This window comes from Mustela nigripes, chromosome 10, assembly GCF_022355385.1.
Source record: "Mustela nigripes isolate SB6536 chromosome 10, MUSNIG.SB6536, whole genome shotgun sequence".
In the NCBI taxonomy this organism is placed as follows: domain Eukaryota; kingdom Metazoa; phylum Chordata; class Mammalia; order Carnivora; family Mustelidae; genus Mustela; species Mustela nigripes.
Genome location: NC_081566.1, coordinates 18747020 through 18774077, shown reverse-complemented (window position 1 = coordinate 18774077; position 27058 = coordinate 18747020). Strand labels below are relative to the sequence as shown.

Genomic DNA, 27058 nt, shown 5'->3' with positions numbered 1-27058 from the left:
TAAGCTCAGGAAGAGAAGACGCCTTCTTTCCCTCCTCAATTTAGCTGGACTATAACTTGGGGGGGTCGTTCCCTGAAGGCTGTAGTATTTAAGATCTATGTAACTTCCAGCCCCATAAGTGTAAATGTTTACTACTTACCTTGGTTACTCCAGCTGGTACCGGATCAAATACTTTGCGCTGTTCCTCTCGAGGAATCTGAGAATGCAGAGGTAGAATCTGATACCGATGGCTCCCTATAACAATAAGGAAAGGTTAAAGTCTAAAAATAGTCTATTTTAAAACTGCTCTATACTACGTGTATTTTTATCCAAATACTGACACAATACTACATTTTGTTTTCACATGCTGGCAAAGCACAAGCAAATATATTCATTTTTTCACAGTCAAATATGTGAGAATTTAAAGACACATACCAAAATGTGGATTCATCTCCAAATGCTTCTGCATAGTGTAAATTAAATTCCAGCCAGGCAGAAAAACCAACACAGCTCCAGGAACATTAAGGGTCTCAATGTACTTAAGAAGAGCTTCAATGAGTTCAAAAGGGGTTTCTTTTTCATTCAACTGAGCCATGCTCATCTTTGTTTCTGGACCATATTCATCACCACAGATGAGGTTGCAATTTGCCTGCAGAAAACAGGGAGATGTATTTTCAATTGTCTTAATGATTACAAGTCACAAGTTGTCTCTTAAATTTGTCCTTAACATTCAAATAACACCTAATGTCCTTATTAATTCTAGTTGATTAGTCATATCTGACATACAGAAGAAATTTAATTTCTAAAAATGTAGAACCTACTACGTATTGAGATACTTAATTTTCCTCAGGACCAATATTTCCCACAGGCAATATCTAAAATTCAAGCACAAACTCTTAAAAATTTGACTCTGAAACTTCTAATGGCTCCTTCCACCAAGTATATTTCTTTCTTAACGCTTTACCCCATTGGTCTCTCAAAAATATTCTCCTCACTGGTTAATGAACTGCTCCAATGGTCCCGTGCATCAATTACCATAATTACTTTACCTATATACAACACCTCCTTGTGTAATTCCCAGACTCATCTTATACCAAATATGAAGTTCTTTAACTCTTAAATGAGTGTCCTGCTGGCAGCTCATCTGATCATCTATTTCTAAAATAATGTGGTCTGTATTTACTAAAAAGTCTGCCTTAAAATCAGTGCTAAACCAAGCCTTCAGTAAGAAGAAAGTTGTTATTACAACTGGTCTTTTTTCTGCCTGATAAACTTTCTAGTTGCTATTCATTTATATCCTCTTACTGATTAAAAATATTCCAGCTTATTTCCTATCAAATCCTGTATTGCTGTTTTACAGTATTTATTCCGTTCAAAGTTTCAGATATAAGATGCATTTTTACATTATCATTTGTCCAAATCTCAAAGTTAAGTGTCACTTTTTTTCTCTTTCTTCTTAAGAAATCCCTTCTAACTCCCTGGTTTAATACCCTCCATCTGATAAAGTCATCACACAAAGACTCTCTAATCTAGGAGAATAGCTGCTGCTTTGAAAACTTTATTGTACATACGGATCACATGGAGACTTTGGTCAAATGTACATTCTGATTTAGTAGATCTGGAATGGGGCATAAGATTTTGCCTTTCTACCAGCTTGCCAGATACCGTGATCTAAGGAAAACAAACCCCTGCAAAATGGGACTTCTTTCTAACCACATATGGCCTCTAAACATATTACTTTTTCCTCCTTTTTCTTTTAATGACTTAACTTGTGGTATGAAAAGAGCTTATCACTGAATACAGACTCCTTTGGAGTAAAATACATCAACTACATCGTAGTTACTTAAAAAAAATTTTTTTTCTTTTATTTTTTTAAGATTTTATGTATTTATTTGGCAGACAGAGAGATCACAAGTAGGCAGAGAAGCAGAGAGGGAGGAAGGGAAGCAGACTCCCTGCTGAGCAGAGAGCCCAATATGGGGCTTGATCCCAGGACCCCGAGATCATGACCTGAGTTGAAGGCAGAGGCCTAACCCACTGAGCCACCCAGGTGCCCTAAAAAATGTTTCTATAATGCTAATTCATTACATGTTTTTACAAAAATCATTCTGTTTACGACAATAACAATGAAAACTTTCCATGAAGATTCACTTACATCATCATCCTCACCACCATCATCTTCCTTATCCTTCTTCTTCTTGTCCTTTGGTGGAGGAATAAAGTGGGTCATCTGAATACAGTCTTCCAAAAAATATTCTGCCAAGACAATCCAGTCAGGTGAGTACTATCAACATTCAGAATGGAGATGTCTTCAAAACTCATTTTCTAATTCATAACTCAAAACGACCTTAATAACCTCCTAACTGATTCTTCATAACTAGCAAGGAATTCCAGTGATAATAATTAACCTCTTTTTTCCAAACTCAGTGTCCCAATCTCTTGGGCCTTGAAGGAAGGTGAGGTATCTCTCCTACATGTTCCCACCAAGCAAGACAGGGCATCCTCAATATACAATACTCAATCAAACATATGTGGAATGCCCACAGGGTACATGTACTGTGCTGTACCCTCCCACAAGGAAAGAAAGAATGTGAATACAGTAATGTACCACAGTCCATCCTTCCTCCACCAGGATGTACACATAAAATGGGTTCCCTTTAGTTAGGACTCTTACATCAGGAAAACTGGAGTATCTGCTGACCAATTATATTCCTGGGGTTCTAAGCTGGGCCCAGAAATGTCTCATAATCTATAGTTCTAATGATCTGTAACAATTCCCCCCTCTATATGCTGAGTCCCAAAGTGCTACTCTTCACATTGTATCAAGGGTACATACAACCAGTAGGACTCATCACTAATGATGTTAAACTTGTTCACCTAAAGTGGTATTTGTCAAGTTCCTCCAAGTTACTGCAACAATACATACGAGAGTATACAAGTATACTCCAAGTCACTGTGAAGTTATTGTTGTTTCTCCCTTTCCATACTCCACAGAAGCACGAGACACTCAAGGGACAGGGAGATAAGCCTTACTTTTTTAAGGTAAGAGGGAGAGTATCTCTATAATTTTTTTGGAATTATTCCATACAAGAGATGTGTCTTTATTACCCATTTATTTATTCAACAACCATATGGACTCATGGATATTTATTTTATCCTTAGGGTTATAATCCATACTATGTTACTTTATTTATTTTTGTTCAAATTATTCCAGCTCTTTCAGGTTGGCTCCTGTGTCCCTCTGTCTCCATCACTGTGGTCGGCAGACAGAGCTAAGAAATATATGCAAGCATACTCACCCATGTATCCATACATATTTGTAATTATTTCTGTATCGATTCACTTGTAACATGACTTCTTACTGATGTTTCCAGAAGTTATCATATACTACATGGCTCATTCAAGCCTTCCCTCCTACTTAGCTATCACCTCTCACTCCAATATAAACCTGGCTCCACTACCTGCCATCCACTTAATTATTTCTTCAATCTCAATACACATGTAAATAGCTTTACAACTGTCAACCTGTACCTTCACAGGATACAACCTCACTGGCTTTTGTCATAGAGCTCCCCTTAGTTCTGAATTTCAAAAAATAGTGTCCTGACATAGCCATTTATTATTTCATACCCACACAGCAAATTTTTTAGCTTATTTTCATGCCCTCAATTTATGGTAGAATTCATTTTTTTAACCAAACTATTAAAGGACTATCCTAAAAAATGGTGATAAAATATTCTGAAGTAAAGGTGTGGGGTGCCTGGGTGGCTCAGTCAGTTAAACAAACTACGTGTGGTTTCAGTTCAGGTCATGTTCTCTGGGGAGATCAAGCCCCTTATCCTCAGGCTTCTCAGGCTTCGAACTCGGCAGGGAGTCTGCTGCTCGCCCTCTCCCCAACCTGCTCCCCCTGTTCTAGTTGGCCCATGGCTTCCTGCACACTTGCAATCTCTAAAATGTATAAATCAACCTAAAAAGGGGGAAAAGTGAAAGTAAAGGAGCTCTTACCTTTCAGAAATACTTGATCCTGACACACTCACCTTAATGTCATTTTAACATATGCCTGCTCTGGCTCTAAGAAAGATTCTCTTGTAATGTGACTCTGGCTGCTTAAACTTTTTAATAGTATTTCCCATAAACATCTACAGGCCATAATGATTTACACATGACAGTATGTAATTCTGAAAGTTATCTTTGCTATAAGGAAAAGGCAGGGAACTTACTGGATATGGCAACTCCCCAAGTAATGATGAAACCTGTTCCTGCTCTTCATATTGTACTCACTTCTGCTTAAGTAAAAGCCCAAGAATGCTATGAGGCATTTGATATTCTACCTTGGCCTATATTTTAAATGTCTTTTGAACTATTACTCCAATTTCCAAGATTAAGAAAATGCCAAGTCCAATGCATAATTCACCCTCCCACCTTACCTCCAAACTATTTACCTTGAACTGGGTAAGTCCTCCCATAAACTTCAATGATGGGGCAATTGAAGAAATATTCACAGAACATACTGGTGTCAATAGTAGCAGACATGAGAACAATGCGAACTTCAGGATAAGCCTGAACCACATCACGCAACACTACCAAAAGGAAGTCGGTCTATTAAAAAACACAAATGAAAAAAAAAAAAAACAAAAACTGTGTAAGTTCATGCTAGTAAAAGACTAGACCAACAGTTTGCTTGTGTTATGCAGAAATCAATGAAACTCAGTTTCTTTGGTGGCTTGCAGAAGTGTAAGATGAAGGGTTACTGCGGGATTGAGTAGTATTTTTAAGAGCATTTGCAGCCTAATAGCTACAATTTAACAGGGATTAAAAATGAGTATTATTTAGGTAGGAGAAGGGAGAGGAATAAAAAATTAATGAGAGCAAAGAACTCATCTCAAAATTCCCAGTCAAATTTGTATTTGTAGTCATACAAACTTTAACTAGGGAAGAGGGACAGCCGTGATGAACCAAAACTCAGTTATCGATCCACCTGAAAAGCTAATCTTAAAAATATTGGGAAGTTCTTATTTGGTTCAAACGAAATAATGGCCAAAACAGTTACAACTTAATAAGATAAAGTACCCATCTACCTACCAAACAACACAAAAGCTTGGGGGAGAAGTGATAATTATAGGGTTGATTTATTCTTAAGTATTCGACCTTCTGACTATTGCAATGTTATCTTTTGAGTTGTTTTCTAGCTGTTTTTTAATAATACATAAAACATAACTGACTTTTGTAATTAACCTTTTCATCCAGCCACACTGTTAAATATTCCTGTTCCCTATTATTTATAATAATTGGTCTCTAAGTTGGATAGGATAAGGCTCATATGAAAGAGACTATTAAAAAGTTTCTAAAAGGCATTTTTTCATTTTTCATTTTTCACTGTGAGCAGTACATTTACATAGACCTGACAAGTCTATATTTCCTGTCAGGAAAGCTGACCAAAATCACTTATTATTTTTAGGAAAATTATAATTATGATCCATGATGTTTCCAGTAAGATTCGGGATAAACTCTAAAAACACTTGCATATTGCCATGCTAGTGAAGATAATACTGAAACATTTCATTTTAAGTTAATCAGAGAAAGAACATGTTTTCAAGAGATTTTTGAATGACAAAAAAATTTTACCTCACTGAAAAATTTCAGATTTTAAAAACTATCTAATAAACCAAATTTTCTTATTCATTTTAGCTCAACCATAAAGTCAAAGTATAGCTATACAAATATACATATATATAGCTATACATTATACATATATATAGCTTAAGAGAAGGTCCTCTAATCAGTGTTTTGAGCAAAAGCGGCTTGGTAATAGTCTGAATGACGTACTGCCTATTCAGGGACACCTTTGTTTGGATATGTAAAATAGTGGCATAAAAACAAAATCATAGCTTTACACTACCAACCTTTAAACTACACAATTATATAGTAATTGTATACAAATTTTGCCAAAGACCAAAAAGAGTTATGAAATAAATTCTAGTTTTTTCCTAATTTGGCATAATTAACATCTGAAAAGATCAGAGCTTCAAACATCCAGAAAGATATTACTAATTATGCTGAATTTAAAACTTAAAAAATTTATCTCCGATTAATCTTCAGTTCAACGAAAAATGATTAAAATTCTATCAATGATTCAGTCACAAACAGTCCAGCTGCTCTATTATGCTACCTTTTACTGATCATCGTAACGATATTCAACAAGAGGACTTTTAGAATTCTGTGCATTTAACTAAGCAAAAAAGGTTTATTTGCCTTGCTAAAAACAGGTATCCAGTATCTTGGTGACTAAAGTTCCTGATTTTGATAGAAGATATAAAAAGTGGGAAAAGGGAAGACATTCTACTTTGATTTTTTAATTCAGAATATTAACATTAGTACTTTACAGTTACTCTCAAATTACTTACATTTATGTCTCTTTCATGTATTTCATCTACAATTACATGACTGATTCCTCGAATGCCTGCTTCTAATTTTCGTAGGAGCACACCTGGAAAAGGAAATGAAAAGAACAACTGGAGATGAGTTTCTATGTTGACTACAGTAGGGAGGTATAAAAATATGTAACAAAACAAACATTTAGGCAATCAACTACGTTTCAGTTAATAGAACTCCAGCATCATTTTAGGGAAGAAACAGTAATCCATATATTCAAATTATTAAAAGGTAACTGTGTTCTGAAACACATTTATCCAACAAAAAGAGTATTACAAGACATAACTCTGGTAACCTAAGCATATTTTATCTTCTCTAAGCTATAAAAACCAGTAGTAACATAAGGTTCTCCATTTAGAGAAAAAGTGCCGTAAGTTCTACTGAAACGAAAATTCTGAGACTGGCTCCTTATTTCCAGCCACTCTGCATTGTTACCAAGGTTCTTCATAAATAATACAATATAAACTCCAAGTCAAAGACCAAAATAAAACAAATTACTTACCGACAGTACAAAACATTATACTGGCATGAGGACGGGGAAGGACGGACTCAAATCGAACACTATAGCCACAGCTTTTTCCGGGCTCTTCTCCTCTCTCATAGGCAACCCGCTCAGCCACAGAAACTGCACTTATTCTCCTGGGCTGAGACAAAAAAGAAAAAAGAAAGTGACTAAAAGGTGCAAAATTACAGATACATTTGCTTATTAGGGTTACTGAATTACTGTAGCAACTCTGTCCTACCGCCAGCTCGGCAATCAACACAAAAAATAATAGTAATGATCATTTTTAAAAAGTTCCGAAATCTTTTACAGTCATAACCAAAAAAAATTACCACTTAGTTTATAGCAGACTCTTAAAAATGCTGTTTTTCATTTTGTATATAAAACAATTCTCAAGTTTTTATAGAAAATGTTTTCACCACTGGCCCAAATCTTAATATTCAGAGTAACTGTCCAGTAGGAAAGGCAACAGGGCACATATCGAAGTTCTTGTAACTGCCTATCAAAGTGAAGGTACATGTTTAAAAAAATTATTTATCTAAGCAGTATTAAGTATTAGGAAGGTAAATAAGCTCCTTCTTTGCCATATCTACTATGGTCACCTTTCATTCAATCATTTTATTAATTCAAAAAGGAACTATTCATTGCATATTTGCTTCAGGTGCTACAGACAGTGCTAGAGACAGAAAACTAAACGAAATCACTCTTGTTCTTGACGAGCTTATATGGCGAGGAAAGCCAGGTGTATATTACTGTTTCAAGCAATAAATATGCCGAGCCCAAAGGGAATGTTAAGTGTTACACCTTAATTTTTCTGAAAGTAAAATTTTCTGAAGTATTCCAAATTCTTATAGGCACACAAAACAGTATTTACTTGGTCGATACTATGACTATTACTAAACTCTGAAGGTACAGATAGGGAGGTACATGCAGATTTATAAAGACTGAATGTTTCTAAGTTGCCTTGCATTTGATTTTGTCAATAAGTCCTTGATGACAGCTTGTACTTTAGTTCCTTGCTCAAGAAAACTTTTTCTGAGTTTCATACATAAATACCAATATATCATCCCAGCTGATGACATGACTATTTAGGAAATCAGAGACAAATAACCACCTTAAAAAAGTGTCTGAAACAAAACCTCAGTAACTTCACTAAAGCTGCTATTTTTTTTGAATCAATATAAAACATGATTTATTTATTTTCATATCCCTAATTTAAGGTCCTGTAGGGTATGGGGCTAGCAGCAAATACAGATAAATATACAATTACCTAGTTTTTATATGCATCTTGTCCACAAACGTAAGAGATTAAAAGAGATCTTCCTGAACACATGGTGTTGCGTTTTCCCGAGCTTATACTCTGGTTTATATGCCCTGACTTGCTGAGCTATGCTAGCTTTTACTGACCACTACTGACCTGTACTCTGCACCTCACTAACTGTGAGTAAGTGTTACATGAAGCACTGAGCTCTGCATTTAGCCCTCAAGAGAAAAGTTCAACTACATTCTTACATCAGGAAATGTAAAAATGATATTCCACTAAACGTACAAAATACAGCATTTTCTGGGACCTTTTAATAAGTTCACTGCTTTCTACAAATAGATAAATTCTTTAAAAAAAAATTTTTTTTATTTGAGAGAGAAGCAGACTCCAGCTGAACAGGGAGCCCAATGCAGGGCTATGACTTGAGCTGAAGGCAGAATTTCAACAGACTGAACCACCCTGGCATCCTAAACAATAAATTCCTGACACCTCTCCTACCTCCTTGCTCTATTTTGGTCTTTCCTAAAGTTTTCAACATTCCTACTAAGTAGCTGGCTTCTAGATGAATTTCAAATCTATGAGATTATCTGACTCTTAGGAGGTATATTCATATGCTCTTGGGTACATGGGGATTGCCTTTACCTCCTTAGGGCTATTTTCAGGTCTATGATCTTTATATATAGTTTCCAGCCTCCTAAAATGACTATGGACAGCAGATGACATATTCCCTAAGCAGTACCTATTATAGTTCTTAATTCTATATGGCCCCCAAACACAACTGTCTTAAGAGACTCAAGAAAGCCACCCATGATAGAGGTTACAAATTAACACAGAAGGTCTATAACAACCATCTTCAGAAGCACTATGGGCCACATTTTCTTGAATACACACACAAATCAATATCAAGATGACTACGCTTTCAAACACACAAAGAAACAAATAACCTCACAATCTTCTTCCCATATTTCTGTATGCTTCTGACTTCCCAGCTTCCAGTATCCTCAATAGCCCTGACTTTAAAACAAAAACCCATTCAAACTACATACTGAAGATATACAACGGAATACTATGCACCCATCAAAAGAAATGAAATCTTGCCATTTGCAATGATGTTCATGGAACTAGAGGGTATTACGCTGAGTGAAATAAGTCCATCAGAGAGACAATTATCGTTACAATCTCTGATATGAGAAATTTTAGAGGCAGGGTGGGGGGTTTGGTAGGTAGGGAAGGAAAAAATTAAACAAGATGGGATCAGGAGGGAGACAAACCGTAAGAGACTCTCAATCTCACAAACTGAGGAGGATTGCTAGGGGATAGAGGGTTAGGGAGAGGGTGGTTGGGTTATGGACACTGTGGAGGGTATGTGCTGAGTGCTGTGAAATGTGTAAGCCTGATATTCAAAGAACTGTACCCCTGTAAAATATAATACATTATATGTTAATAAAAATAACTAAAAAAATAAACTGCATACTGAAGAAAAACATTTCTTTTATTCAAAAATAATTAGATGGGATTTTTCCTGAGGTGAGAATAGCAAAGTGCATAAAAGTTAAAATATGTATACCATCTGACCCAGTAATTCTGTGTTTACAAATTCCAATGAAATGATCAAATGAGTATATAAAGATGTATGTACAAGTGTGTTCATCTCAGCATATGTAATACCAAAATATTAGAAACAATCTTTAAAAAGCTCCATCATTTAATAACATGCATAAAATGGAAAATTATTAAATTATAGAATTATATTGTTGCTCTACCACAGTATACTGTTACACAAAGAGGACAGATTAAGATGGTATATAGTATACATCAAGTCTGAAAGGATAAAGATCTAAGTAAAAATGTTTACTTCTGGGGGCGTCTGGGTGGCTCAGTGTGATAAGCCTCTGCTTTTGGCTCAGGTCATGATCCCAGGGTCCTGGGATCGAGCCCTGCTTCGGGCTCTCTGCTCAGCAGGGAGCCTGCTTTCCCCTCTCTGCCTACTGTGATCTGTCTAATAAATAAATAAATAAATCTAAAAAAAAAATTTACTTCTGGATGATTAGCTCTGGACTTGGCTTTGCTTTTAAAATTTACTCTATTTTCTAATTACCCCCCAGTGGGCACACATTACTTTTAGTTAGAAAAAAGCAGTTAAAAATAATCTTCAAATTTTCATAATCCTTGGCTCATTACAAATATTCACAGGATAGGCACGTTGTGTGGGAGAACACTGCTCCACACAGAAGATTACTGATGAATGTTTAAACATTTCTGACCGTATGCCACTTGATAGCCTACGAAGAAGGTGCTCTACTTATCCCTTGAATTATTTATCCCCTTTCTCTTGCTGTGCTTCAGTAACTGTTTTACTGCCCCACAGTGAATAAATACAAGGCAAGGTTCACCGGCAAAACATCTTTTACCTATACCTGCAGATCTACCTTTCCACATATGGCTTCACTATTCCTCTCTTTACTATTCTAGAGTATAGTGATAAGTGATATAGTGTAAGTGATAAAGTTAGGAGTCATGGTTTAAGCCATTCTGGTTTTTGGTATTTTTTTAAAGATTTTATTTATTTATTTGACAGAGAGAGAGAGAGAGATCTCAAGTAGGCAGAGAGGCAGGCGAAGGATGGGGGGGCAGGTCCCCTGCAGAGCAAAGAACCCAATTTGGGGGTCAATCCCAGGACCCTGAGACCATGACCTGAGCCGAAGGCAGAGGCTTAACCCACTGAGCCACCCAGGTGCCCCTAAGCCATTCTGTTTTATGTATTATGGACTAGAAGTCCATAGTAACTCTTAGCTTGCACTCTATGACTAGAGATACCACATATAAACCAGGCACAGAAAAACCTAGGTAACATCTTCATGTGTTTCCTATAAATGGCTAACAAGTGGGAGAAAAAAAAGATACAACAGTGATATTGCTACAAAAATTACTATTGTTATCTAAGACTGACTTAACAGAATACTATGTATTTTTTAACTTTTTTTTTTAATGTATTTGTATTTTATGGATTTTATGTATTTGAGCAGGGGAGGGGGAGAACGTTCACAAGTGGGAGTGGGAGGGCAGAAGGAAAGGGAGAAGCAGACTCCCCACTTGGCAGGGACCCCAGGATCATGACTGAGCCGAAGGCAGACACTTAACCAACCAGCTGCCCTTCAAGTACTTTGTATTATTACAAAACATTTTAAGAATATTAAAAACTATATTCTACAATGACCAATCAATATGCTCAGGCCCATCTTTTATATTCCAGGTAGGATGTCAATACATATTCAAATGTGGTTAACTGAATCTTAGACCCTATCTTCAGGGCTGAACTACAGATGTTTCTAAGACAAAGGAAACACAGTACATACTTTTAAAGACATCATGGGAAAAAGGTATCAGACTGATTTTGGGACAAGCACTAAGACAAAGATGCATTATGACAGTTCAAAGTCATTTGTCCAAAATCAGAAAACAAGCTACATTCCCACACCAATGGAAATTTTCAAGCAAAAGTTAAGTGACCACCTATTATGAACATTCTACCCAGAGAAAAAAGATGGAATAATTCTCTGAAGTATCTTTCAATTTCATGCTTCTCACTTCACAAAGGAGCAAAATTAAAAGAGGACTAAGTGAAAGCTGTTTTTATATGCAAAGTAAAATGATATCTGACCCACATTCCACCCTTTATCTCACTGCTAATATCTGTTAGAGCCTATCCATCAAAACCTGTGCATCTCACAGATAAAACCACTGGAAATGTCCAAATTATCTGGGAAAGGACACATTCTAGTAAGCAAATTATACAAAGTTTAAAACTGTAATACAAAAGCCTATTTTGTCTAGAACACATAAAAGCGATTTTTGGTAGATTGACTTGGCTTTGCTATCAGATGGCTAGTGAAAAAAACACCTCACTTGAGCAGGAAGTGATTTTATTCTACTCATGACATGTGAACAACTTCTGAGTGAGAACACAGGTTTTCAGCTCATCTGCTCTTCCTATATGACTGAACTGTATTTTTTGAGATTAAAAGTGGAGAGTGATAGTAAGAAGGGAGTACAGAGCAGAACTCAAGACTCCTCTTCTGAACAACAGACATTCCTGAAAAATACACCTCCTGCATTAAGAGCAAGGATATCAACAACAAAACAACCAAAAACAAAAAACAAAAAAACCAAAAACACCCAAACAACAACAAAAAAAGAGCAAGGACATTTTATTGGTCACAGTACTTGGGATTGGAACTTTCACTATTGAGGCAAAGGATTCATAACCAGTTTTGGGAGTGGGAAAGACAATCAAAGAATGTTTTGAGAAGAAGAAAGCTAAGGGTCCTTTCTCAGAAAAATGTAGACCTATCATATTTTTAAAGCCTAAGATAGCACTGATTTTAAATGCAACGTTCATTACCTCAGAAATTTTTTTTTTTAGGCCAAAAAACCCAACTGTCGCATCAAACATAGACACCGATTAAAAGATCTACCTCAATTTCAGAAATTTTAAAAAATATGGTTTGTATGTGTATTCATAAATGTACAGGCACAAACAATTTTTACTATTTTGAGGTTCACTACTCCTCCCCAAGGATCAATTATGTGCCCCAGGTTAAGAATCCCTAAGTCAAGATCTGAGACAGACTGACAGGTGGTATCTGGCTTCTATGCAATGGTCGCTATCTGGGTGCCCAAAGTAGAGGGTTAGACCTTATGGAAACTGTTTTAACCTGAGTAGGCTTGGAAGCGCTAATTAGCTTCTCCCTAAGCTCTGGGACAAACTCGCAGGCATCACTTTTTGCTGGTAAGGTAATACAATACAGTAGCTAAAAGGAAGAATTCCAAAGGCAAATTGTTTGGTTTTAAATCCCAGTTCCACTACTTCCTGTGTTAATAACTTGGGCAATTTGTTTAACTCTTTGTCTTAATTTACTGAAACAGAAATTCTAAATAAAATATTATGTACATCTTAAGAGCCATAATAAAATTTACAAGTTTAAAAATACCAACTGTTTTAAACAGAACCTGGCATACTTTAAGCATTCAGTTAGTCAGTCAACGATTAACTGTTTTGTTAGCTTCCCTCTTGCTCTGAGTATTAAGGTAAGATGGAGAGGATCAAGATTTGCATGTGAACCTGGGAAGAAAGTATTCTCAGTCTTGTCTGATTCTAGGCTCGCAGACTCCCTCTAACCCAGACAAAAAGAATCACCCACATGGTTCAGTTCAGCTTATCAGTGAAGGAAATTAGAACAAGATTTAATTTTTTTTTTTTTAAATTTTAAAGAGACTAATGTGGCTACAAATGGGAGTTAATCAAAGAATTAGAAATAACCTGACGGAAAAAAAAAAAAAAAAAAAAAAAAAGAACCTGACGTCTAGGTGTTTCCAATTCTCAAACGACTAACACCAGACATACACCTTGTAAGCTGGCTTACTACTTACCTGAGTTACCACAATGTTACATTCTGCAGCTCGGTCATTCTGGATGAAGTCATCTAGAATGAACTGTGGAACTTGTGTGGTTTTACCACATCCAGTAGCGCCTCGGATAATGACAACTGAATTTTGACTAATTGCTTCCAGAATTTCACTTTCAAATTTCTTCACAGGCAGCAACTCTCTCTCCTGTAAGATCTATTTTTTTTTTTAATTAATTTTTTTAGAAAGCGAGAGAGAGAGGAGGGGAAGGACGAGGGAGAGAATCTTAAGTAGATTCCACACTAAGCACAGAGCCTGACGACACAGGGTTCAGTCTCAAGACCACGAGCTCATGATCCAAACTAAAACCAAGAGTCAGATGGCCAACCAGGTGAGCCACCCGGGTACCCCTAAGATCTGTTTTAGGAAAGCTCCATGGTAGTCTAAGTTTTACCAACACATACATTAGGAGCAACTCTAATAAAAAGAGCAAGTCTTTATCCTAAAAAAACTTCTCATCTCCATAAAAAATTATGGAAAAAAATCCTAAAAAAATCTCATCTCCATAAAAACATTTCTTTCCTCCAACTTCATACTCAAAATGTATTTTTGCATAAAACAATGTACATTTCTATCTCTAAAAGAACTGCTTCTCTTCACTGAATTTCTGAAGAATCTATCTTGTGACCTTGTCCACACTCTTGTATTCCTCTTTTCTCCCTGGACGTTCCATATACAGTCCCCTTCTTACAACATTTTAATGCTGTTTTACTCAAAAAATAGTGAAATATGCCCCCCCCCCCGCCAAAAAGTTACTACTCGAATCTCTCTATTTACATTAACTAAGAATCCCAGGCCCTTAACTTAAAATAATTATCCTCAGAGGTGACTACAATTAGAGGTTTGATAAGTACCTTTGGACCCACTTCCTAGAAAGGGCAAAATATATTATTCAGTTCTTCTGCCCACACCTAGAAAGTTCTAAAGCTTTGGGCACCATATGTCTAAATAATTCACTGACTTACTGCTGGCAAATCATGATCCTGTTCCAGCTGGTACATTAACTCATTCTTGAGATCCATACTTATTTGTTCTGGAGTAGCCTGTAAAATGAGAAGGCAACGGTCAGTCAAACAAATGCACGTAACTTAGCTTCACATTGTAAACATTTTTTAAAATCTGGACATCTTAATGAAATATATTCAAAAGTAAAACACAAGAGTCTGAGCTCAAATACAATGCTGCACTCACATAAGCCAGAGGCCCCTCATCAATGTTGCTACTAGTCCAAGGATTCCAATTGGATTGTGGAGGTGACCAAGGAACCACACCCATTTGGTTTTGTCGCTGGGATGGCTCAAAGTGAGCCAATTTGCCAAGGTTCAGCACGACAGGCATAAAAGGATCATCAGGCTATTAAAAAATAAGAAAAAAAAAATACCAGTTGCTTATTGGACTACAAATTTTTAATACAAAGGTGTACTAAATTAACTGTATGCTTACCGGGGGCACGATCTCAAGATTTAGCTCCTGAACGATGTTTTGCAGCTGATGTTCTAAATCTTGTGAGAGGTTAACTTTGTAAGGCTCCACCTACAGGAAAAGGACAGCCATGAAAATTATGCAACATACACATGAACACTACTCAAATCTACTAAAGCAGGAATAAGAGCATGTAGTACAATATTCTTAAAGTCAACGAGTAAATTCATCCTCAAGGTGTAAGAATGACTAGTGATTACTCATTGTCCACTCTATCATGCCAGAGAGATGTTTAGGGATGAGTAGGGCCGTTTCCCTTTCTTAAGGGAAGATAACTTCTTTAGACAAATACTAATCAAAAGCTAAAGTGAATCTTAAAATATCCCCCTGGGCTACTAAGTATAAAGACTCACTGTTTCTCCTTCTTTCTTCTTTGTAAGTCCAGAGTAAGCTTCAATTACTCCAAGATGGTAGAGTTGTCTGACAAGTGACAGGGCACAGGACTGGGCTGCCAGTTTTTTGTTTGATCCATGTTCACGTGCGAAAATCCCTAGAATTTAAGTTCAGGATTATTAAAGAGAAGAGGATAAATCATCCAACTAAAGAAACATCTCATCATAGGCAACTAGGGGCTTAGATACAAAAGTGCCCCTGAACTACAGAGTATGTTATACTCTAAGTTCTTTTTCACATTAACTGCTAACCAAAAACAATTCCACAAACAGCATATCAATTAAATAACCATCTTGATTACAAGCAGATACTAAGATACAGACAAAACATTATAAAAGCAGAAAACCTATTTCAACCAAGCTGTCATTATCATCATCTAGTGTTAAAATAAAGAAAATGCAGTTTAACTTTTGAAAAGCAAAACAAGGGAAGAAATGAAATGGGTCCAAAGTGGTTACTGAGTGCCAGGAGTTGGCAATCTTCTACAAAGAATCAGATACTAAGTAGTTTAGGCTTGGCAGGCCACATACTGTCACAGCCACCCAACTCTGTGGAACTAGCTTACTGGTTAAGCATCCAGTAACCTAGATGCATCCATAGACAGCACATAAACTAGGGTTTTACAAACTATGGGCCCAGGAACTAAAAATGGCTTCCATGTTTTTAAAGGGTTATAAAAAATAAGACAAAAATAACAATGGGTTATGTACATGTGATCTGCAAAGCTTAGAATATTTACGATCTGGCCTTTCACTAAAGTGTGCCACTAGCCCCTGACATCAACAAACAAGTGTAGCTGTGTTCTAATAAAATTTTGTTTTATGAAATAGGTAGTGGGCTGTATTTGGCCAGAGGCCTATAATTTGGGGATCCTGGCACCAGACTGAAGCCAGCAACTACTCAAATTCTTAAAGAAAATGCCAATACCAAGTCTATTCTCTAGTATCATTCAGCTTTACGAGCAGACAAGGTAAGAAAGGGGCGCAGGTACTTTTAGGCCTACTAGCCAATTCAGTCAAATTAATTTTGAGGGTCAGATCAACAGCACAACAGGTCAGACTGCCTTTATCCTCTTCCCTTCACATCCCGTCTACTCAAAGTCTAACTTATTTTTAAAGTCTAGGATAAAAAAATTCAACTCCAGCTCTCAATGATTCATTTGAAGGTTTGATTTTATGAAGAAAATCTTTCATATACTATAAATTTAAATCCTTAGGTATTAGTTGCAGAATTCTCAAACTGAAAAGAATCTTAAGCTGTTTCTCTCAATTTGCAGATAAGTTAACAGGGTCCTAGCAATGTTAGTGACAAAACCAGTAAGCTAGTTCCTTACTTTTGAGCGTAACACACTGCCCGCTTTAATCTTATTAAGAATAAAGAATACACACAATTTTATCTTTGCCTTTTTATTTCCCTTATGAACACCCCCAATCCATTCCTGTTTCCTCAAGGTAACTTTTTCACCTCTTCTTGCCTCTAAGATTCTTAAAAGCTATACATCCACCATGGGGCTTCAAACGCTATCATCTACTCTACATCTACTCTACTTCCTAAATTTCACCTAACTCCCTGAACAAATTTATGTACAGAAAAAAAATAATGTTTTGGAGCTCTCTGACTGGCCAACTCCTGAGCAGCCTACCACCTACCATCTCTTACCCTTTGAAATATAATACTAGCATGATTCTTTTTTTTTTTTTTCACCTGCGAACTGGGAAATTAGGCCCTCTAATTCATAAAATTACTAATATTCTAAAACACCCTTTCAATTAATAAAGACTATATATGTGGCTGAAAACTTTAATGTATTACTCCACTATAAGACAGAGTATCAGGGAAGCAGTAACACTTACTTCTGCCCAGCTGCTTGATATAAATGGTCATTTCTGCAATAAAGCTCCTGTAACAACATATACAAAACAAGGTTAGGAATTTTACTGTTAGAAATTACTAAATCCAGGACTCCCAAATCAGGCAGGCTTTCCAACTGCTTAGGCAAGTCACAGCAAAAAACCACTGTAAACACTTATTTCTGCTCAGTCCTAGAACGAATCAAGTATATGTGAACTTCAAATACTGTACAACATGGTACGAGACAACTATAATCAAAGTTGACAAACCAACTGTTCACGAAAAGAAAATGTTAAGGTTTTAGATTGTGTTTACTTACTCCAGAGGTTGCGGTCTCAATAGCTAGAACACATTCAATGAAAAGGAATTTTCCATTTAGCCTGGGACCAAAAAATACCACAGGCCCCAAATTCTTTAAATTATAGTTGTGATTATTTTAAGATTGCTTTGCATGGGCCACTCACTAATGACTTTAATCTGCTAAGATAAGCTAAATATATGCACGCATGCACACATACACATGAACATACGAACACTATGCATGTATCTGTGGCTCCTGGGGCAGGGGTCTGGTATCTGCCTGCAGTTGGAAGCAGCCCTTGATAACAAAAAACTTAGCTTATTGGTATCACACTTACTTAAACCAGGGAACAAAATATTTTTGGAAATTAGAGCCTAAATGGCTAACAGATTCTAGGGGGTGAATTTAGTTTCAATAAAACAACTGTCCTTTGAAAACTATATGCTTTCTGATCCTTCCACTGCTCAGGTACATTCTAGCCTTGACTTTGTGCTGTGAATAAAAGGTTAGGTAAGGCTTAAGAAAAAATAAATGTTAGACTCCTTCCTATACCTCTTGTGAACTGACCTTCAGGCACAGGGGCTTCAGGGGTCAAAGGCCACTGGCTTTCAGGGGAACAACATCCACCCTTTCATTAATGACACCGATGACAGTATGTTTCTCAGCCAGGCTTAAAGTCAGCACTCAATCTCATTCTCCTCCACCTAGGGGGAACAGCGACACCAGAAATCAGTTTACAATAGTATTCCATGTGATTGCTTAGTTCAGCCTAAGCAGCAGCACATGTGTGTATGAACACAGACCTCTGGTGTTGCTGTCTGTTATGCCTTTAAATAAAGGACATACAAGGAGATGCTGTCCTAGCTCCCCCAATTGTCTTTGCCTCCCTCATTGTCATATCCTGAATTCTTCAATTCTTTTTCTATCAAGAGTCAATAAGATATTGGTATCAAAACAGTTTATAACAAGCTTCAGAGACATTTTATTTGTTCTTAAAGTCACCAAGTGCTACTAATAAGCTTAATCAGTTCAGAAGGTATTTTGTCCTTAAAGAAAAATAAACAAATGGATCCTTTATAACCTCCAAGGGTTTTAAAAAATCTGATGTCAAATTAAGTATTTGAGAATTCAGGACTGAACAAACAGGAAGCAGGGGGAACCATGCTCAGAACATCATTTTGACCACAGCATTTAAGTTTTATTTTAGTCATAATTATTTTAGGATTACTAGATGCATTGAAGGGAGAACACTGATTTTCAAGGAAAATACTTTTAATGTATTTTGAATAATTTATTTCATATAAATAAAGGACAGCAAATTAAATCATCCAGAAGGTTTCCACTATAGCCTTCTTTCTCTTCCAATAAAAATATAGTGCCCCCAGAAGCGTCTAATCCGTATGAGCCTTCCTGGGAGTAATAATTACTACACCCTGGAATGCTCTCAGGAAGAATAGCAAGCAGGCTGAGAAACATACTGTCAACTGTTACAAGACCTCCCTTTATGTTCAGTTTTACATATTTAACAGAACAAAAGTAAGCTCATGAACTCACATACAAAGACTAAAGCTATCCTTCAGCTTTACAATAAGCCCTTCAACATCTCAACAGGACTCTTAAGAGCTGACAACTTTCCAAAACAAAAGGAAAATTTGGATCTAGATGCAATGCCCTCTACCTGAGACTTTAGAAGACAAGTATCTAACGTGACCCATTACAGAAATAATCCATTTAACTACTTCAACAATACCACACTGAATAAACTCACCACCTCAGGCTGCTTTTTAAATCAGGAATAAACCACCACTTGAAGCTATGATTTTTGCCTCTCAGATACAAATGAGAACCTTAGAAGTCTAGCAACACAAACAGCAGACTTTCACAGAACTTCTAAAATCCTCCTCGTAAATGAAAATCATGGTAAACTACTAATTACAAATCAATGATACTTTTTCTTATGCAAAGTATCTTCACAATTCAATGCTAACCCACAAACTGAATCAGGTAACACATACAAAAATAGAACAATGACTATACAAAACAATCCTAACTTACTACAGAAGGAAAAGACTGAAACAAGCAAACCTGTTGTGATCAGGACCCACTTGGGTGTACTTATATTCTCCTTGGATCTTTTCCTTTTGGAAATACTGGTTCAGACGAGCCTTAGCATTTTCCAACGTCCAGTTTCCATGAAGCCCAGCATTTAAATCCACTTCTTCTGACTCTAAAGTCTGTTGAATCAATGATAATTAAATTTGGCTGCATTACTTTTAGTTATGCCTATCTAAGGTACAGAAATTTATTAAAAATAACTAATTTGTACCATCCTTTATAATAAAAAACTATTTTTAATGCTTCTATTCCTAGACAAAACTGAACAGAATTAGTTTTTGCTGCATCTGGTGATCCCATTGTACAAACAAGTTAATAGATAATGTATTGTATATTTAATATATTTATTATTATATTAATGTTTATATAATTATACTATATAATTAATAATTATACTATATAATTATATTCTATATTAATGTATATTTAATGAAGACATTTTTAAGTGCTCATGAAATAAGGTTTACTAAGGTAATTACAATTTCCTGTGCACAGATGAGGACACATTCTACCATAAGAAAAATACCTGCTGTTTCACAGGCAATTCTAGAGACCAGATTTAATGGGTAGCTTAGGTTTATGTTGTCTTGTGTGAATAAGTAGCCTCAAACAATGACTTAGAAGAATCACCAAATTATTAAGCTGTGAATATCTTAAGTCTTGCAGTGAACCAGGTAGTAAGGGACAATCCTGGGTATGTCACAAAGGGTGATATGATAGCCTTACCGCTTGTACTTCTTGTTCCTCCTTTCTTGAATAATAATCCTTCAAGTTGGCCCCTCGATCCCAGGTGGGCCCGGGAGGACCATAACCAGAGGCCCCAATTCCAGAATTATTTTCTGTAAGGAAAGAAAATAATTGTTCTCTTAATGAATCGAACTGTAGGAAGAACCTAAATATTTTAAACATTATTTTTAGATTTTGGCAATCTGGTAACTAGAAAGCCCAAGTTTCAATTATTTGGAAATGTGCCCCAAATCTTCATGACTTTCTTGAAAAGTGTTTCATGACTGAAATATAGGTCTAAATTGATAATCTCAAGGCTGGTATGTAGAGGAGAGCTACTAGCAATGATCATAAGTGACTGACCATCTAGCATACATTTTTAAGTTGATTAAACTTGATAACTAATTAAATTTGTTCAAACTGCTTCCTTCCTAAATAGGACCTTGAGAGAAACTTGTTAGCACTAGTTATAAGGATAAAAGCTGAAAAGGTCTAAGAAAATGTTGAACTTTGGTAAGAAAGCAGAGTAACTAAAGATACCTAATACTGCCTGATTATTAACTCTACTGAGTCTATGACATGCTTTTTAAAAAATTTATTCCTCACAACAATCTTGTGAAATAAATACTACTGTTAATCTCATTTCATAAATACTGGATCTAAGACTTAAGTACCTTGACCAAGATCCAAGTTAATCTATCCTTTACTGGGGCAGACCAAGAAAAGCTTTGATAATATACAGAATTCAGTAACACCTTGGATGCACAAGGTGTACGTCTACAATATATTTGGTAGAAATAAGTTAGAAACAAGAAAGGGCAGTAAATAAGACCCTTTAATCAAATATTCTAGCCCTAGTGCAAAATCTATCCAGAAATAAAAATTAGTAAAAGCTAATGAAAGTAAGGAATTAAGCTACATTACACTTCGTATGAGAAATCACTGTTGGTATTTGCAAATTTATGAAGGCCCTGGGATGTCTCAACATTAAGAGTTCAATGTAGTTATCTTCCTATCCAAATGAGAAAGAGATGAAGACCAAGAAGGATCACGTGTATCTTACCGCATCATACACACACAATCAAACCCCTTACCTGCTTTAAGAGCCAAATGTGGAGGAAGAGGCCCTCCCATGGTTGTGGGTAAACCTCCACCAGGAGTTGCTGTGCCGTCAGGTGTATCAGTAAGTGGGGGTGGAGGAGGTGCTACCTGCAAGAGGAAACATCAAGGCAGGATCAGTAATTTTACTAGGGACTAGCACATGTTCTTATACTTAAAGAAGGCCCATGTGTGACCCGTTCTTAACCCCATAATATTAACATCTTTGTTTTCAATGTTTATAAACTATTATGCTCTTACTTGAGGCAGAAAAGAATAAGGATAGTAAAAATTACTCATACTTCTCCACCTGGAGATTTTATATGTGTAATGTGTAAGCAAATACAGTTTTCCACAAAAAGTGGGGTTGGTTTATGGTGTATAGTTAACGTTTTTCCACTTAGTAGCTTTATAAATACATTCCACATTCAAGAACGATCTGTTAGGAAACTTCTATAGAGTAAACACTGTTCTGGATACTAAGAATAAAATTAACAAAAGAGACAGATATTCTGTACTTAGAGCTATATTCAAATAGCTATGTTCTAATTCTTACAGAACTAAATAATGAATAAACACATAATATGTCAAGTATGATACACTACTACAGAAAAAAAATGAAGGAGAGAGAAATAGGGGACTGTGCAAAATCACTATTTAAATAAAGTGAACTGGCAAAACCACACATAAATGAAGAGATATGGAAAAGTGAGGACAACAATGAAAAGTACAAAGAGGAGATATTTCCATGGAGAATGCCACGTCCAAGATGTAAAATAGTACAAATCTACTTTTTAAAAAAAGATTTATCTGAGAGAACACGCTAGCGGTGAGGGAGCGCACATGCACACACCTATAAGGATGAGGGGGGAAGGCAGAGGCAGAGGAAGAGGGAGAGGGAGAAGCAGCCTCCCCACTGAGCAGGGAGCCCGATGTGGGGGCTCTATGACCTGAGCTGAAGGCAGATGCTTAACTGAGCCACCCAGGCATTCCACATCTTCTACTTCTTTAAAGATTAATAATCTACATGAATTTTAATGACTTATTACTGCACTGTATGGATGTAGTACATATAACTCTAACAATACCATGTTGATGAACATTTAGCTTGTAGCGAACCTTAAAATTATAAAACACTGCCATAAACCCTCTGTACTTTACGTTGGCCTATTCTTTTCAGGAAAGATTTGCTTAAGTGAAATTCCTGGGTCAAAAAGCATCAACAGGGGCGCCTGGGTGGCTCAGTGGGTTAAGCCGCTGCCTTCGGCTCAGGTCATGATCTCGGGGTCCTGGGATCGAGTCCCACATCGGACTCTCTGCTCAGCAGGGAGCCTGCTTCCTTCTCTCTCTCTCTGCCTGCCTCTCAGTGTACTTGTAATTTCTCTCTGTCAAATAAATAAATAAAATCTTTAAAAAAAAAAAAAAAAAAGCATCAACATTTTCTTTTTCTTTTTTTTTAAGATTCTATTTGTCAGAGACAGTACAAGCAAAGGGAGCAGGAGAGACAGGAGGAGAGAGAGAAGCAGGCTCCCTGCTCAGTGGGAGGATCCCAGGACCCACGATCATGACATGAGCCAAAGGCAACTATCAATTGACTCCTTCCTGATCAGAAGACAGTCTCCAGCCTGCCCATGGCCTTTCTATCACTTATGGTACTCAGCACAGTGGCCCAGATACTCAAATTCAGTTAGCCTGACAAAAGCCACACAGGTAAAGATCTAAACACCTGTCTAATTCCTCTTTTTTCCAGGCCTAATGAATGTTTCTGAGCTCATTTTCCTTTTACCCACCTACAATTTGATTTAATTATTTCTTGAGTATCTTGTTGTACATATTGAGCTTGGGAGCCGGAGCTATGAAAACGAAGAGTCTCTGTGACAGAGGAAAGGGGAACCTTCAATTTTCTGCCTACCACTACAAACTCAATTTTAGGAGTAGCCTGTCTGTTGCCTTGCTGGCCTCCGTGAAGGTAGTATCTCTTCTACCTCAAGCTAATTCAGCCCAAGCTTTAAATCACATCACTTCCTACTTCACTCTTTGTCATACAAGTTGTAAATAATTTCTGTTGTCCTTTTTCTTTTTTCACTTTGTAAATGCTTACTGCCCAAAAAGGCATTTTGTTTTTGCTTCTGTAATCCAATCCAGTTTCTGCCTGCGATACCTACCAAAAAATGGCCTTTCTACCAAAAAATGTCCAGGACCTGTTCTGCATTATTTTCATCTATTTCATTTTGGAGACAGTGTCATGTAAATATAATTACTATAATCTTACAATAATTAAAATTCTTTATTAATATGCAGACCAGTTATTACTCTTGGCTATTTTCAGCAATTATTTTTAATTAATTTTTCTTTTCTTTTTTTTAAAGATTTTATTTATTTGAGAGAGTGAATAAGAGAAGGAGCAAGGGAGAGGCAGAAGCAAACTCCACAATGAATAGGGAGCCTGATACAAGACTCGATCCCAGGACCCTGGGACCATGACCTGAGCCGAAGGCAGAGGCTTTTAACCCACTGAGCCACCCAGGCGCCCCACAAACTATATACTCTTAAGATTCTTTGTAATTTTCATTATTACAGTGAACAGGATTTTTTCCTTTCTTTATAATATTTACACTTCATTTTTTCCTCTTATTATTACATATCCCTCTTATTTTTTTATTTACAGCATTGGTGGTGATATGATTGGTCTTAACTTTACAGAAATTCCCCTAGTTCAATGCATCTTAAACTATCTGCAATGAAGAATTATGTGTACCATACTACCTTTCTTTCCCCTAATCCATTGGAAACAATTTTTGTACAAAAATTCCATTAATATTTCTAAATGTGCATGCATTTATGTATTTATGACCACCTAACATTTTGAACAGCTCTGCTCTATGACCTGCTTTTAGTACAGTGTTTAATATATTTTTAATTTTTTTTTTTTAAAGATTTTACTTATTTATTTGACAGAGAGAGACCACAGTAGACAGAGAGGCAGGCAGAGAGAGGGAAGCAGGCTCCCGGCCGAGCAGGGAACCCGATGCGGGACTTGATCCCAGGACCCTGAGATCATGACCCGAGCCGAAGGCAGCCGCTCAACCCACTGAGCCACCCAGGCGCCCTTTAATTATTTTTTAAGAGTTTGTTTTTAAGGTACCTCTACATCCAAATAGGGCTCAAACTCAGCACGCACCCCGAGATCAAGAGTTGTATGGTCCATCAACTCAGCCAGCCAGGCACACCTACTTTTTTTTAATGATACTTTTCAACATGTCAAGAAGTACTTTTCTACTCCACTTCCTAAGTTCTTTATTGGTAATAAGTATTTAATTTTATTAAAATTAAAAAAAAAAAAAGATTTATGAAAGACCACACTCATGCAAGCAAGAACTGGGGGGAGGGGTACAGGGAGGGGGAGAAGCAGACTCCCTGCTGAGCACGGAGCCCCACGTGGGGCTGGGGCTTGATCCCAGAACCCTGAGATCATGACCAGAGCAGAAGGGAGATGCTTAACTGACTGAGCCACCCAAGCACCCCTCAAATGCTTGTTTTAAACCTGTATTAGGTCAACCACTGAGTAGACAGTTACTTTTCTCTTAAGAACTCATTAACATGACAAAGCAAGAAAGATTACCAGATTTTGCTTCAGATTTGCTGGAGGTATTATAAGATAACGGCATGTGTACCATATTACTTCTCGAAAATATTAAAAATTTCGAATTCTCGGGGCGCCTGGGTGGCTCAGTGGGTTAAGCTGCTGCCTTCGGCTCAGGTCATGATCTCAGGGTCCTGGGATCAAGTCCCCATCAGGCTATCTGCTCAGCGGGGAGCCTGCTTCCTCCTCTCTCTCTCTGCCTACTTGTGATCTCTCTCTGTCAAGTAAATAAATAAAATCTTTAAAAAAAATAAAAAATAAATAAAATAAAAATTTGGAATTCTCAAATCTATCTTACCACATGGGTTTTTGATACAGGACTATGAATCTACAGTTATTTACAATTTTCTTAGACTAAGGATGGACTATTTATCTTTTACAGTTACTTAAGATTTTTACTCACCAATTTTATTTTTAATTCTGTAATTTCTCATTTTATCTCTATTAATTTCTGCCTGCTCAGTTTTATTTTCCTGAGTTGAAAATTACCAGTTTAAAAAAAATAATTATCCATTTACTAATCTAAAAAACTATTTCTTGTGCAGTAATGAAAGTATTTGAGATTTCCTTTGACTAAATGAATCCTTTGGCCTTCCAGAGTTTTGACATTGTTACCTAAATAGTCCAGAATTTATAATTTTCATTTAGAACCAAGTGTTTAAATTTCCTTATGTTTAGGATTTTTTGCTACTTTCTCACATTACAATTTTAGTTGTGTCAATATACACATTAGCATTTCTAATATTAGGTAGATAGGTATATACTGTGAACTAGTGTTTGTCTTTTCTGCTTTCTTCCTTGCAGATTACTTTGATATTTACACTGCTTCTTTTATTTTGTACTTCATTTGCCTGGTATAGCTTTACTATGTCTTTACTTTCAATCTTTCTGATTGAAAGATTTTATACAGATAACATGTAACATGAAGCACAGTGCTCTTCCAAGGTTAGGACTGTGAAGGCGAAGTACAGCTTATACTATAGGGACAGTCCCAATAGCCAAATCCCAGGAAAAAACAAAACTGTGGGCAACAACAGTGATGACTTGTCCTCCTTTCTACCACCTTGCCCACTCCAGGTCCCAAATCCTGTTCTATCTACCTCATTCTCTTTTGCCATAAACTTCTTCGTCTTGAGATGTATGAATGGGATAACTTCCTGGTTTTCAGTGACATTAGGTATTATGATGGAATGCTCCTGTCTCCCCAAAATTAGTATTTTGAAATCCTAGACTCCAATGTGATAGTATTAGGAGGTGGGGCCTTTGGGAAGCGATTAGGTCACAAGGGGGGGCCCCATAAAAGGAAATGGTGGCTTAAAAAAAAAAGAGAGTTCTCCTACCTTTTCCACCAGGTGAGGATATAGTGAGAGCGCCTTTCATGAACCAGAAGTGTGCTCTCACCAGACACTAAATCAGCCAGAACCTAGATCTTACACTTTCCAGCCTCCTGGAGTGTGAGGATGTTTCTGTTGTTTATAAGCCACCAGTCTATGGTACTTTGTGACATCAGCCTGAACTAAACAGGAAGGATTTTCTTTTTCATATTTCTTGATCAACTAAAGATGAAGGTAGAGGCAAAAAACCACCTGCCTCCAGACACTTTGTGGAACAGCCCCTGCCAGTTCGGTCTCCATGATGGCTGCACATCCCCTGTGGAGAAGGGCCAGTGCCACCTTATTAAAAGGGCATATTCTGGGATGCCTGGGTGGCTCAGTTGGTTAAGCAGCTGCCTTCGGCTCAGGTCATGATCCCAGCGTCCTGGGATCGAGTCCCACATCGGGCTCCTTGCTCGGCAGGGAGCCTGCT

The 27058-nt window shown here is 36.9% G+C and overlaps 1 protein-coding gene across 2 annotated transcripts in view; it reads right to left on the bottom strand.

Moving 5' to 3' along the window:
• DHX9 (DExH-box helicase 9) overlaps positions 1 to 27058 on the bottom strand; it is a 52502-nt gene that overhangs the window by 11814 nt on the left and 13630 nt on the right. The window contains exons 4-18 of one of the 2 annotated variants that reach the window (XM_059412737.1): positions 21606 to 21720; positions 20512 to 20624; positions 19756 to 19904; positions 17372 to 17418; positions 15479 to 15615; positions 15087 to 15176; positions 14835 to 14996; positions 14609 to 14686; positions 13608 to 13799; positions 6914 to 7055; positions 6384 to 6466; positions 4422 to 4578; positions 2135 to 2235; positions 415 to 628; positions 140 to 234 (exon numbers count right to left, since the gene is read on the bottom strand). In XM_059412737.1, the coding sequence (XP_059268720.1) occupies positions 140 to 234; positions 415 to 628; positions 2135 to 2235; positions 4422 to 4578; positions 6384 to 6466; positions 6914 to 7055; positions 13608 to 13799; positions 14609 to 14686; positions 14835 to 14996; positions 15087 to 15176; positions 15479 to 15615; positions 17372 to 17418; positions 19756 to 19904; positions 20512 to 20624; positions 21606 to 21720 (1875 nt within the window). Of the gene's footprint in view, positions 1 to 139; positions 235 to 414; positions 629 to 2134; positions 2236 to 4421; positions 4579 to 6383; positions 6467 to 6913; positions 7056 to 13607; positions 13800 to 14608; positions 14687 to 14834; positions 14997 to 15086; positions 15177 to 15478; positions 15616 to 17371; positions 17419 to 18237; positions 18332 to 19755; positions 19905 to 20511; positions 20625 to 21605; positions 21721 to 27058 lie in introns of those variants that run through there. The other variant, XM_059412738.1, reaches the window with a different exon arrangement.